Source organism: Mytilus californianus, unplaced genomic scaffold (assembly GCF_021869535.1).
Source record: "Mytilus californianus isolate M0D057914Y unplaced genomic scaffold, xbMytCali1.0.p SCAF_6, whole genome shotgun sequence".
In the NCBI taxonomy this organism is placed as follows: domain Eukaryota; kingdom Metazoa; phylum Mollusca; class Bivalvia; order Mytilida; family Mytilidae; genus Mytilus; species Mytilus californianus.
Window position 1 is genome coordinate 60,983,850 of NW_026262712.1, and position 14,010 is coordinate 60,997,859.

The 14,010-nt window shown below is 33.3% G+C and overlaps 1 protein-coding gene across 1 annotated transcript; it reads left to right on the forward strand.

Moving 5' to 3' along the window:
• The first annotated feature begins 269 nt into the window (after positions 1–269).
• Positions 270–13,770, forward strand: LOC127706564 (metal cation symporter ZIP8-like). The gene is made up of 7 exons (XM_052211220.1): positions 270–299; positions 3,580–3,745; positions 4,935–5,104; positions 6,533–6,665; positions 10,046–10,297; positions 11,036–11,223; positions 12,764–13,770. Exons 1-7 carry the CDS (start codon positions 270–272, stop codon positions 12,911–12,913), a joined length of 1,089 nt encoding a protein of 362 aa, XP_052067180.1. The 3' UTR covers positions 12,914–13,770.
• Positions 13,771–14,010: the final 240 nt, after the last annotated feature.

The window sequence follows — 14,010 nt, forward strand, 5'->3', positions numbered from 1 at the left end:
GTCTGGAATTAATTTTTCAACAATTTTAATGCATGCTTTTTCTACGGATTGGAGATATACATAACTGTAGAATAGCTCCTTAACATCAAATATTCTTTGATACTGTATTTAATTTCACTTGTAAAGCTTGCGCAGTATTTGAGTACCCTTCCGAAGCACCTAAAATCATACCTTGGTATTTGATAGTTTTCCTGTCGCTCAGTCTTCAGTTTTCTATTTTCTGTTTTTTATACTGTTGTTTGTCTTTTGTTTGTTTTTCGTTTTTTGCCATGGCATTGTCAGCTTGTCCTCGAGTTAAGGTTTGAATATCCGTCTGGTATCATTCGCTTCTCTGGTACATTTAGTTGTGTTGTATTTAATACCGTTATTCTTAATTCAAGGGTTCTTTCTTAGCTGTAGCTTTTCGTATTATATTTATTATAAGCAATAATGTGAGAATCTTTGCTATGCTGTTTCGAATGGGTTATTTTTTCAAAAGAAAATTGAACATAATTTGTTTCTTGTCCTTTATTTAAATCATAGCAAGCTGCTTCCAGTAAAACTTAGTGCGTAGTATAAGATATCAAACGACATAAACGCTATTACTAAATTTAACGGTACCGATTTTTCTGCAAAAGATGCATATATTTAACAAATAATATCTCATCAGTGATGCTCGGGCCCCAATATTAGAATATCCGAACACTAGTAAAACGTTGAATAGCTGATCAAACCAAATAAGGACCTAAAGTATTAAAGTCAAATCCGGACAAGGAAACAGAGCTTTCCATGAGGGAAATATATTCCTCAATTTAAAATTCACTCTCAAAATTTATAGCATCCTAAAAGGTTTGTAATCATTTATTTTGTTAGTTAAACATTGTTCAATCCAGTTACATTGCACCAACTATCTAAATGATACATGGAGACAGAGTAAACAGACTCCTTTAAACGGACTGTTTATCATTCTCAACCAGATCTTCTCCTTTACATAAATTTATGAAGGACTCGATTATTAAACTGTTAAAATCTAAATACTAGTATATAATTAAAAATGCAGACGGTTATATGTATATCAATATTTCTCAGTCAGATAATGGATACAGGGACGTGGTTGCCCACATATTTGTAACTTAATAACATGAATGTCACGTCACTTCATAATTTTGTTAAATCAGCTTATGCAAGGACACAAACTGAAAAGATTGACACTGATTTTTTTTAAATTTCTATCATCCATTAGCTACAAGTATATGTAGGCATATTTACAAATAGTTTAAATGAAAAATATTGTATATTCCATCAATATAAGTATATATCTCAGATACTCTATCATTTATTTACATATACCTGACAACACTGTTACAAAAACTAGTATTGTTATCAAGATCGTCCAGTTTCCGTCTAAAAGACCATCTTGTTGCTGAGAAAATTATTATATTTTTTTCAAATTATACAAATCATTTTCTGGTTTTCTACGTCTTATTTGTGTTGCGATTTGATTTGCACTTTATAACGGGCTCATAAATACCAGATCTCTTTCTGATTTTGCTTCTGGTTTTTCGTTGTTTTTTGTTTTGTTTTTTTTTTTTGGGGGGGGGGGGGAGAAGGGGGATCAACTGTTGTTGTTTTTCGTTTGACAAGAATCTTTGGTCTATCCAAGATATTATAAATAAAGTGTTTCATGTTTATGAACAGACATGTAAGACAGTTAAACAGATCTTTTTTGTAGGACTTTTCTTATAAGCGTTGACATTTACACCCGAAATAAGCCAAATTAGAAATTTTGGTAAAAGTTGACTAAATCGTCTGGATTTAAACCACAATAAGGCCTAGGAAAAATAGAGCGCAGGGTTCGACAAACTTCATATTCAAGTCAGATATATAATTTGTCATAATAAACATAATGTCAAAAGATATTTTTGTCGACGCATGCGCTGTATGTTGTCTGTCAGAAAAGCGAATGGACATTTACGTTTCATTTTTCTTTGAATTTCGAGAAAAATTTAAATTTGTGCTATTCGTAACGTCACGGAAAGAAGCCTGATTCTTAAATTTTCAGCAGAGAGATTTATTTTCTTTCTAGCAATTGTTACAGGAATGTTTTATTGTGATAATGGTCAGTGAATCCTTATTTGAAATTTTAGGTACAATTAGGGGTCATATTGGGTCCTTATCGGACTTACTCCTTTGTTGGACTATTTCTCGACAATTTATAAAGTTAAGTGTAACATTATCCAAAATTCATTTAGATTCTGATATAGTTTGAATTCTCGTTAACCATTGGAACAAAATGTACATGTAGGTGGAAGTATTTTAGAAATCTGAATTAATATAGAAAAGTCAAATAAATTAAGAACATTGAAGACACATTTCGAATGACTATGACCACTCCATTATTCCGATTCTTAATCTCCCTTCGCTCATAGGTCAGGGTTTAAGAAAATGCATGTGGTCTTCACCTATAAATGTCAAAATTTCGTGTATAATACCTCTAACTTTAAATCTTTAATGTCGAGCTTAGTTGAAGGCGTGTTTGACCGGGAATGACCGGGAAACGAAAACCGTAAGGATTTTAAAATAAAAGTGACATTTATATAGAATATTTTTTTGTTTTGAATGATAAACATTCTGCAATGGGTATATAGATATAAGAAGATGTGGTATGAGTGCCAATGAGAAAACTCTCCATCCAAGTCACAATTTGTAAAAAGTAAACCTTTATAGGTCAAAGTACGGCCTTCAACACGGAGCCTTGGCTCACACCGAATAGCAAGCTATAAAGGGCCCCAAAAATGACTAGTGTAAAACCATTCAAACAGAAAAACTAACGGTCTAATCTATATAAAAAACGATAAACGAGAAACACTTATGAACCACATCAATAAACGACAATCACTGAACAACAGGTTCCTGACTTAGGACAGGTGCAAACAAATGCAGCGGTTTAAACGTTTTAACAAGCGCCAACCTTCACCCTAATCTATTTGGACAGTTGTTTTTAAAGACGTAAGTGACCATTCCTTCCATTCATAAAACTTAAGAGAACCATTGTCGGACTCAGAGTAAAAAATCGAACAATTTTAATACTGGATTTGGTCAGTGTTGGCGGGCACAAATTTTTGACTCCGAGAACCGAGTTAGGTCTTAAAACTCAAAGGCCATAAGTCCTAAATCGGAATACTTTTCCTTTGTTCTTGACAAAATTCCTAGAACGATAATTGCTACAAATGAATAACTAGATTATTTTAAATTAAAAGCGACTTCCGGGATTGAGAACTCACTTCTTCACTTCTGATTTATAACAAAACTAGCATCATAAGATAATTCAAATAATTCAAATACACAACATATATATAACAGGCTATCGGTATATAGCAAAACAAATTGGTTTAGTAGCAATCTACAACACAGATCATAAAATTATTGTAACTTCCATACCGATAGCCGGTAATAGGGTTTGAAATGCAGGACTTCATATTAAAGATCATAGTTACTAAAAAAAAGTTGACATGCTCTTATAAAAACAAACAACAACATTTTAATTATAATTGTTCATAATTGCGTCATTATTGATATTTTTGTTTTGTTGTTTTGTAGTGCTTGGGATATGATGAAATATTTAACAAATATTCAAACAGTCATGGAATGGATCAGATATCGTTGGAAGCGGCTGTTCCAGCACTGTTGTATTACACGCAGGATGTTGACTGTAATATTGTGCCTGAACTCCATAGTAAACACAAAAAGCCTACATCAGCTCAAGGTTCTTAAATATTCATTCTGTCCCCCCCCCCCCCCCCCCAACCTCTTTTACAACAAAGGGAAAACAAAAAAAGAGAAACATTTATCTAGCAGAAAACAAAACATAGTCAAAACGACAAAAATACACATTATATACGATTTGTTAAAATGTAGCTTTTGGTTTAGATTATTGTTTTCTCAGATTGCTTATTTGTTTTTATCCATTTTTGTAGTATTAACTATGCAGATGGTGGTCTCTGTTTCATTTTTTCGCAAGTTGTGATACAGGAGACTTTTATGGTTCACTATATGTTATGGTTTTTGCTTATTGCTGGAGGCCGTATGGTGACGTATAATTGTTCCTATCTTTGTTTTTTGATCTAGTAAATAGATATTAATCTCATTGCCAATCACATCATATCTTATTATATTTGTTTTTCATTTATTTGAAAAAGGGGGTATGACAAGAAAATCATTATTTAATTAGAAAAACGATTTTATATGAAAAGATACCAAAGGGACATTCAAACTCACAAGTCGAAAACAAACTGACAACGCAATTGCTAAAAAAGAAAAAGACAAACAGACAAACAACAGTACACAAAACACAACAAGGAAAATTAAATACTGAGCAACTCCAACAAAAACTGGGGTGATCTCTTGTGATCCGGAAGGGTAAACAGATCCTGAAGCACAAAGTCACAATCGTGGATAAGTGAGGACTGGGGAAAGAGCTGGAATTCCACTGACACAATGGAACATATCCATAACGATTAATCAAGTCAGGAATGATGGAGACCGCTAGATATTGTAAGTGATTACTTTTACAGCACTATTTGGAACAGTTAGTTAACTAGTTTCATCGTAAGCAGCAACTCTCTATAGAGGAAACACAAGGAATTGGAAAATAGTATCAACTTCGAAATATGTTTTGCATGAATCTTAAATGGAGAATTTCAATATTAAGAGAATACTACTATAGAGATACATCTACATGCAGGCAATATTTGACTTTGAGATGAAGAACAGCAATACAAGCGCTGTTCATTTGTTTTTTGTGTTTTTTTTCTGTGCATGTACAGATTTTGTGTCATGGATGGATACCCCATCTCCTTTGTTTTTCTATTAATAAAAAAAAACAATTCATCGCTGCACACACAAAATAGATGTATAGTTTAGCTATGCAAACTATATAACTATATTTTTTGCAGCTTGGGGTTATGGTATTGGATTTGTGAGTTTAATAGTGTTTGTGTCTAACGTTGGCGCATTACTTGGACCCTGTATGAAAAGCAAACTTTTCAAACGAATTCTGATGTTTTGTGTTGCTTTAGCGGTTGGTACTCTAGCAGCAACTGGACTACTAGTCCTAATACCTGAGGTAAAAGACAAATAATTATATTTTTTATCTATTTTTTCCTAACTTGGATCAAATAACTTTCCCCTTTAGAGTAAAATTTCTATTCAAACAGATAACTCGAAATGTGAAATGAACTTCTTGTTTGCCTTCATAGAATTAAGTTGAAGTTGATTGTATATTATAACAACTAAAAACATGCTTTTTGTGTTTGTTTTTGGTTTGTTAATTACTTTTTAAATAATATAAATCCTTCCAGAATTTGAAAGCTATATATCTTTTTGTAGTTAGTTTTTAACACATTTATCTTGCTGAAGAGTTATTTCAATACTCAACATCTGGCATCATAATACCATCATAATCAAGTCTAATGCTGTAAATTAACATCTACAGATTTGTTTACACTTCAAAACATATATATAAAAATAAGAAGATGTGGTATAATTGCAAACGAGACAACTCTCCACAATAGACCAAATGACACAGAAATTAACAACTATAGGTCACTGTACAGCCTTCAACAATGAGCAAAACCCATACCGCATAGTCAGCTATAAAAGGCCCCGAAGTGACAAATGACAAACAATTCAAACGAGAAAACTAACGGCCTAATGTATGTACAAAATAATGAACGAAAAACAAATATGATACACAGAAACAAACGACAACCACTGAATTACAGGCTCCTGACTTGGGACAGGCACATACAGAATGTCGCGGGGTTAAACATGTTAGCGGGCGCCCAACCCTCCCCCTATCCTGGGACAGTGGTGTAACATATACCTCTTTTTTCTTCTTCTGTAAGTTAATGAAAACTTTGAATGAAGGTTTCTGCTGCAACTCAAATAACAGTGTAAAGATAGATAAAATTTATGCAATACTATCGGAGTGCGTTCCATGACCAGGTTAACCTTAACTAGCGAGTTAGTCCGCTTACGTTTCAAACCCTTGCTTGGTTAATTATCGAACTCTTAAATTAAATTAGTCTAACATGTATACGTTAAAACTCTATAAGCGGTTAATTCAAGTGGTTCAGTCCTCTAAATAAACCTTAGTAAGGTTACAGAGAAGAAAAGGCGTCTTGTATTAAAAAAGGAAGGTAGCAAACCGATTTCCGTGAGCAAGGCACGTGTTTCTAAGATAACTTTCATCCATACCAAATTCTTGAATAATCAGTCCCATATTTTCGGAAACCTAGAGCCTACCAGCAGTAGTCCTTTTCCAATACGTATAAAAGAAAAGAAAATTGAGAATGGATACTGCTCACCGTTGGCACGACACGTAATTTACAAATCTGACTAACAAAATTCCCGGACGACATATATTTTATTAAACAAAATAACATTTTACAGTGATACAATATTTGTCTATTTAGTCATTAAAATTAATGTTGTACGATAAAACGAATGCTGGTATAAGTTATATGAACTTAAAGTGCTTTACATATTGTAGTCTTTGGGATTAACCGGAGAGAACAGTCCCGTCCCTGATTATAACTGGAAAATGACATCAGTCATTGGAGGAATATATTTTGTATTCGTCTGTGAGAGACTTCTAAAAATGTGGTTCTTCAGAAAAAAGGTGAGTTAATTACTACAGCAATGCAGCCAGCAAACGTATGAAACTAAATTGGCGTTTTTAATGTTCAAAATTAATAGCAAATCATGCAAATTGTGATTAAAATTTTTGGAAATTATAATATTCATTTAAGCAATTCACAAGTGCGTCATATTTTCCTTAACAATGTAACTCGATTAAGTCTGCGCACTCTAGCGCCATGTAGCCTATCGAGGTAAATGTAGCAATCGGAGATAAGTCGGAGATCGGTGGAATATAACGACTGCCATTATTATCAATGAAGAACATAAATTATTAGTAACTGTAGTAGAGTTATTGCTCGTTGAATAGTAATTTAATTATTTTTTACAATGTGAAAGAAACATTTATTTGTAGTTGTTACAAGTCTCTTTGACCTGTACTGTAAGTCAAGTTAACTAAAGCCTTTTTCAATTGATTTTTGAAGTATGTTTTTATGTTGTGCTGTTACACCACTGTACCAGGTTGGGAGGGTTGAGCGCTCACAAACATGTTTAACCGCGCCACATTCTTTATGTGCCTGTCCCAATCAGGAGCCCGTAGTTCAGTGGTTGTCCTTGGTTCATATCTGTCATATTTGTTTTTCATTAATTGGTTTATTATAGATTATGCCGTTAGTTTTCTCGATTGAATTATTTCATATTTTTCATGACGGCGACTTTTATAGCCGACTATACGGTATGGGTTTTTTCATTGTTGATGGCCGTACGGTTGCCTATAATTGCTTACATCCACTATATTTGAACTTTGGTGGGTAGTTGTCTCAATGGCAATCATACCTCATCTCCTTATTTTTATATGCTGTAAACAATTTAGCACAGTTTTGCGATGATTTTTTTTTGTTTAATATCTCTCAGATTTTACATGTAAATACATTTTTCAGACATTCACTATTTTTATTAATTTATAGTTGAACAAAATGGTAATGTGGTCTTCTTCAAATTGATGTGTACTGGTTGCTTATCCTATTTGCGGTCTGCGTTTTCTGTGAAAATTACGGACAGCAGCTCGGAATACTAAGATTAGGGAGCTACCATTTCATTTTGGGGGGGGGGGGGGGGGGGGGGTAGGATAAAATTTGAAGAAAAAAAAGGCAGGACAGGAGTTTTGATTAAAAAAAAAAACCGGATGAGTAACTTGGCAAAAAACAAGGCAGGATGACAATTTATGTAAAAATAAGTCAGTAAAAACTAATAAAAAAAAGGCAGGACAGAGATTACAACTAAAAAAATGCAGAACAAAATTTTTCATCCTAGCCCCCACCCCATAAAAATCAAATGGTAGCTCCCTTAACAATATTATATTACAACAAGCGAAAATAATAGATTTCAGACCAATACCTTTCATTTCCTCAAAAAATAAAACTCATTTGCGCTTGCTGTGAAACAAGAGAAAAGCGTGTAGAACTTCACTTTTATTCATCTATATACCGCTAGTAAAAGTTGATTCCATAAATTCTAACAATGTACAGTTTGTGCTTGTATTAATCATTTATCAACTGTTTGTTACTTCTTTAATGATATAATCTAAAAACCAGATATATTGAATTTATCGTGTTTGTTAATAAATTGAATATCTCTCTATGAAATGACAAACTTTTGCGGTACAACAAAATGTGTTAACTAAAATATTTCTGTCTAGGTACAGGCATTTTACAAAGAAAATGATGTGTTAAACCTGGTTTTATAGCTAGCTTAACGTTCAAATTGTATGACAGTTGTTTAAAATATCATTGGAAGATACCAAGATCTTGTTGATAAATATTCCGTATCAACTTCACAAATAATACATGATCTTTCAATCAGTTTAATTGGGGTCTGGAGCTAGCATGTCAGTAACTGGTAATAGTCCTTTGTTAATTTATGTACCAATGTCATTTTGCTTAGTTTCTTCTGTTACCTATTCTGACATCGGACTCGGACTTCTTTTAAACTGAGTTTTACTGTGTGTATTGCTGTGTGTTTATGTATTCTACATTGGCTAATGGAATGGGGGGAGGGGGGAGATCTCACAAAACATGTTTAACCCCGCCGCTTTTTTGCGCCTGTCCCAAGTAAGGAACTTCTGGCCTTTGTTAGTCTTGTATGTTTTTCTAAATTTTAGTTCATTTATATGTTTCGGAGTTTAGTGTGACGTCCATTTTCACTGAACGAGTACACATTTTTTGTTAGGGACCAGTTGAAACCCACCTCCGGTGCGGGATTTTCTCGCTGTGTTGAAGACCCATTGGTTGCCTTGGGCTGTTTTCTGCTCTTTGGTCGGGTTGTTTTCTTTTTGACACATTCCCCATTTCCATTCTCAATTTTATGATGAACTTGAAGTAGATTCTAGGTATTGACGTTGTTTATCACCTTAATTACGTGTTATTGTGTTCTGTTGATTTGTCCGTGTACATGTATTGACGTTGTTTATCACCTTAATTACGTGTTATTGTGTTCTGTTGATTTGTCCGTGTACATGTATTGACGTTGTTTATCACCTTAATTACGTGTTATTGTGTTCTGTTGATTTGTCCGTGTACATGTTTAAAATTTACTGTTTAGTCCATTTATTTGATATAATTATATTTTTGCGTGCCTCGGTATTTATACATCCCACCATTTGTGTTAATGTGCTATGGTCAATGTTGTATTCTTGTCTTCTTTTTTTTTTGCTTATGTACTTTGTCCATAGAGTGTCTGTATGCAATTTTCTTTTTCTTTGTTGAAATAATTTGTGTTTATAGTGATTAAGATTATAACACAATGTTGACTGCTGCACCCCAATTTTTTTACATTTTTATATGTCTGTTTGTTTTGCTCACACATTGTGTCAATATTATGGAATTCTATGCGACTATCATACAAGTGAGAGGTTTAGCTAGCTATAAAACAAGGTTTAATACACCATTTTGTACATAAGGAAATGCTTGTACCAAGTCAGGAATATGACAGGTTTTTTTTCCATTCGTTTGTGTTTGAGCTTTTGATTGTGCCATTTTATAAAGGACTTTCCGTTTTGAATTTTACTTGGAGTTATGTATTTTTGTTATTTCACTTTTTATGTATAAAATTAAGAAGATGTGGTATGATTGCCAATGAGACAACTCTCCATCAAAGACCAAATGACGTATAAGTTAAAACCAATAGGTCACTGTATGAGCAAAACCCATACCACAAAGTAAGTCATATAGTTCCGTTAAATTGACAAAATTGTATGAGCAACCAAAGGTTAAGGTGATCCAGCAGCCAAAATTGTAATCATAAATAATAAATAACTGCACACAAACAAAATCACGTTCGGAATAATTTTCACCTATATTATTTTAATAACCTTTAATTTATTTTAAATGAAAAAAAAAACGATTATTTCTGGTTTAGGGGAAAGCAGAAAACGAAGAAGAACAAGTAATTCAACTTGACTCTGAGAAAAAGATGGATCAAGGTCACTCCCATTTTGATCAAGAAGACATGGTAAAAGGTCATGATGGAATAGCTTCTGTTGCCTGGATACTTTTAGTTGGTGATGCTATTCATAATTTTGTAGACGGTTTGTCCATTGGTGCAGCATTCACCGAAAATGTTTTTACTGGAATAAGTGTATCCTTAGCTGTTATTTGTGAAGAATTACCACACGAATTAGGTATACTCTTCATATCAACTAGGTAGCATTCATGAGGGTAGGAATGCCCTGTATCGTCAAGCGTCAAACGTCCGTTTTTCGCTACCGTTGGCGTCAAATGAGCCTTATTTTTTTATCGTCATTCGTCAAATCTCATTTTGTAGCTACCGTTAGCGTCAAATGGAGTAAAATGTTTATCGTTAACGTTATTTAAACAAATATTTTACCGTCATTCGTCATGTGGGGTACCCCATTCCTACCCCCATTCATTTTTACCAATGTATTATGCAGTAATCACTTTAATAATGTTCTGAAATTTTGTGGTATTAGCAAGCGTACACAATTATAAGCCTGATATCATTGATGTGGGTTTTTTTAAAGATAAAGGTGTAGTTTCTATTTAAGTCCTATAAAGTTGTTCAGGTGTATTTATCATATCATTATTTTGATCAAATGTGGCGGGGTTTAAACAGCTACAACAATGCTACATGTATATCAACGACAGTGGTCATAACTTATCCTGTCAATTTTATCATATGATGCACTGATTACTTATAGATGATAATTCAAGATATATGTATTTCTCTTATACTCATCGTGTTTAGGAACGCATCCAAGAAAATTACTCTCACCGGTCAAATATAGTGATTAATAACAGACAGTCTGATATGATAATGTTACCCTTTGTTTTAACTGATAGAAAGTTTTCCTTCAGCTATAGTCTGCCTTGTTTATATTTAGTTTACAAACATATTTCAGGCGATATTGCAATATTGCTTCATTCTGGATTATCCATGAAGAGGGCGTTATTTTACAACTTCCTGGCAGCTGTCACGTGTTACGGCGGACTAATTATTGGTATCGTAGTTGGTGAAAGCACGGACGCTAACATGTGGATATTTGGTTTTGCTGGTGGATTGTTTGTCTACATTTCATTAGTTGCCATGGTGAGTAAAATTTACTGATAAATACTAATATTCTTACTGAAAACAGATAGAATTAACGTTTTAATTTCTTTCTACGGTCTTATTGAAATGGCTTCACCGATACATTTCTATCATAGAACAAAAATATTAAATATTTTGGCGAGCTTTGTGGATTTTAGTGGCATTAGCTACGATTAAGAAAAAAAAGTTAAAAATACGATTTTTTTTTTTTTTTTTCAAAAATTTATAAAAGCAGAATTGTGAAATGATATTTCACTATTAGCAGTCAGTTTAATTTAATTTTGTCAAAACAAGTTTAAAAATATCCTTAATGTATTAAAGAGTTGCAAGTCAATAATTCAACCTAATTTGAATCCGTATTCATGTGACCTTCAATTTAACCCTTATTTACGCATGTGCTAATAATGATCAGTTATTAAAAAAAATGTCAACATTTCAAAGTCAAACCAGTGCGCCACCGGGAAAAACTATTTTGTTGACTGATTCTGCACACAAAACAAATCGTTCTTATACAGTTGAAACGATTATTTAAATATTATAAAAAAAGAAGATGTTGTATAATTGCCAATGAGACAACTCTCCGCCAGAGACCAAATGACATAGAAGTTAACAGCTATAGATCACCGTGGGTCTTCAACAATGAGCAAAACCCATACCGCATAGTCAACTATAAAAGGCCTTTAAATGACAAGTGTAAAGCAATTCAAACGAGAAAACTAACGGCCTGATTTATGTACAAAATAATGAACTAAAAACAAATAAATATGATATACAGCAACAAACGACAACCACTGAATCACAGGTTCCTGACTTGGAACAGGCACATGCAGAATGTGGCGGGGTTAAACTAGTTTGAAGGCTCCAACTCTCCCCTAACCTGTGACAGTGGGGTAACAGTACAAAATAAGAACAAACTATAAAAATCAGCTGAAATATTGTTTTTTAATCAATGACATGAAATCAACAACCTAGAAAAATAGTCATGAAACAATTGCACGTGCTTGGTTGTGTATTTATATATCATGTTTATGTTCATACCAGGTCATATAAACGTCGGCAGTCTTCGGAGGTCATCTCGGTAGTTAATTAGATGACGTCTAGTCTAAACACATCCGAAATGCTGATATATTACAACGAGTCTCTGCGTTGTAAATTGTTTCTTTCGGACTTCTGTAATTTTGATATTCGTTTTAGTATGTTATTAAGAATTTAAGTTAAATCGGTGAACACGAATTTGACAGGTAATGCCCTGTTAAGCTTCGTATATGTTCAGCACTAAACGATTATCCTTTAAATCGTAAACATAATTCCTAAAACACCCTCCTATAAACGTAAAACATTACCAGAACCAGGTATGAAAATATTTAATCAGAATGCATGTACTGGGACTAATTGGAAGTATGGTCTATTTTATTATATATTTGCCACTGGACGTTTAACTTATATCAACGTCTTGTGAGCTCTGATGAAAAGTTGTCTCATTAGCAATCATACTTCACCTCGTTGTTTTTATATTAATCATTAATTTTGATTATTTCAGATTCCTGAAATGAACGAACAAGCGGCATTATCAAAGAAGAATAAAACAGAAAGTGCAACCCAGGTGTTTTTATATCAGAATGCTGGACTACTTATCGGTTTCCTTATTATTATTCTAATATCTTACTATGGAAAGTACATTGACATGTAAATTGTTCTTTTACTATGAGGGTCTGAATGGGATGTCCTTCATTTATTTATACTTTAATTTTTAAGGTAATATTTATCTTTTCCTTTTTTGCCCAATATACTCAATTCTTTATTTTTTGGCTATTTTTCTCTATTTTCTATTTTTTTTTTTTTGTCAACTTTTCTATAGTATTAGTCTTTCATGCCCTATTCTGTAAACCCCATCTACTATATATGTACTACTTAATAATTCTGTTCACGTTCAAACGAGAAATATGACATTGAACCTGTATAGTTTAGTTATATAAGTCACGCCTTTCAATGGCTTCACTGTACTATTTAAAGAAAAAGAATAATGTAGTGATTATGTCGTGTACAGGTTGTGATAGTACAAAGTACATGGACATGAAACACTATTAAAATTGTAAAGATAAAAGATGTTTCAACTTTATTTTTTTAACTGAAACAGACTTAACACAAAGAAACCAGTTTTGTATCCGACGAGATGTAAGAAGATGTCATGGGTCAAACTCACCGGCCGTTTAAGCTCCGATCCGCATACTACTCTACACTTGGAGTAAAGGAAACTAGTTCCGGAACAGAAACGATCACTGTACGGGGTTTGTAAAGAAACCAGTTTTGTATCCGACGAGATGTAAGAAGATGTCATGGGTCAAACTCACCGGCCGTTTAAGCTCCGATCCGCATACTACTCTACACTTGGAGTAAAGGAAACTAGTTCCGGAACAGAAACGATCACTGTACGGGGTTTGTCACAGGGAAAAACATATTCGAAAACCTACGACGGGGATGGACAGACAATACCATAATTAAAAGGAAAAAAAAAGAGGAAACCCACAAAAATTTGGAGAAAGTACAATTAATAATGGACAATGAAAATTAAAGACTTAGGAACAGATAACAATTTGAATTGATTTTTTTATATTTTCAACAAAGCAATTCAGTTTGCGACTAGGAGAAAATATATTTTAAATCACATAAATCATGCATGTGTTGATCTAATCTAGTTACACAAGACAGAAAATGGATGAATGTCGAAATATCCCACGGTTTGGCTCATTTTTAATAGGTTTAACAATAACCTCAAAAAGAATCGAT

Bases quoted from the DNA above. Each gene is read 5' to 3' on its own strand.
- LOC127706564 (XM_052211220.1), top strand. From the start codon at position 270: ATGGCATTGTCAGCTTGTCCTCGAGTTAAG. The intron at 6,666-10,045 runs GTTAATTACTAC...AGGGGAAAGCAG, and splicing joins GTTCTTCAGAAAAAAGGTGA to AAAACGAAGAAGAACAAGTA. The intron at 10,298-11,035 runs GTATACTCTTCA...AACATATTTCAG, and splicing joins AGAATTACCACACGAATTAG to GCGATATTGCAATATTGCTT.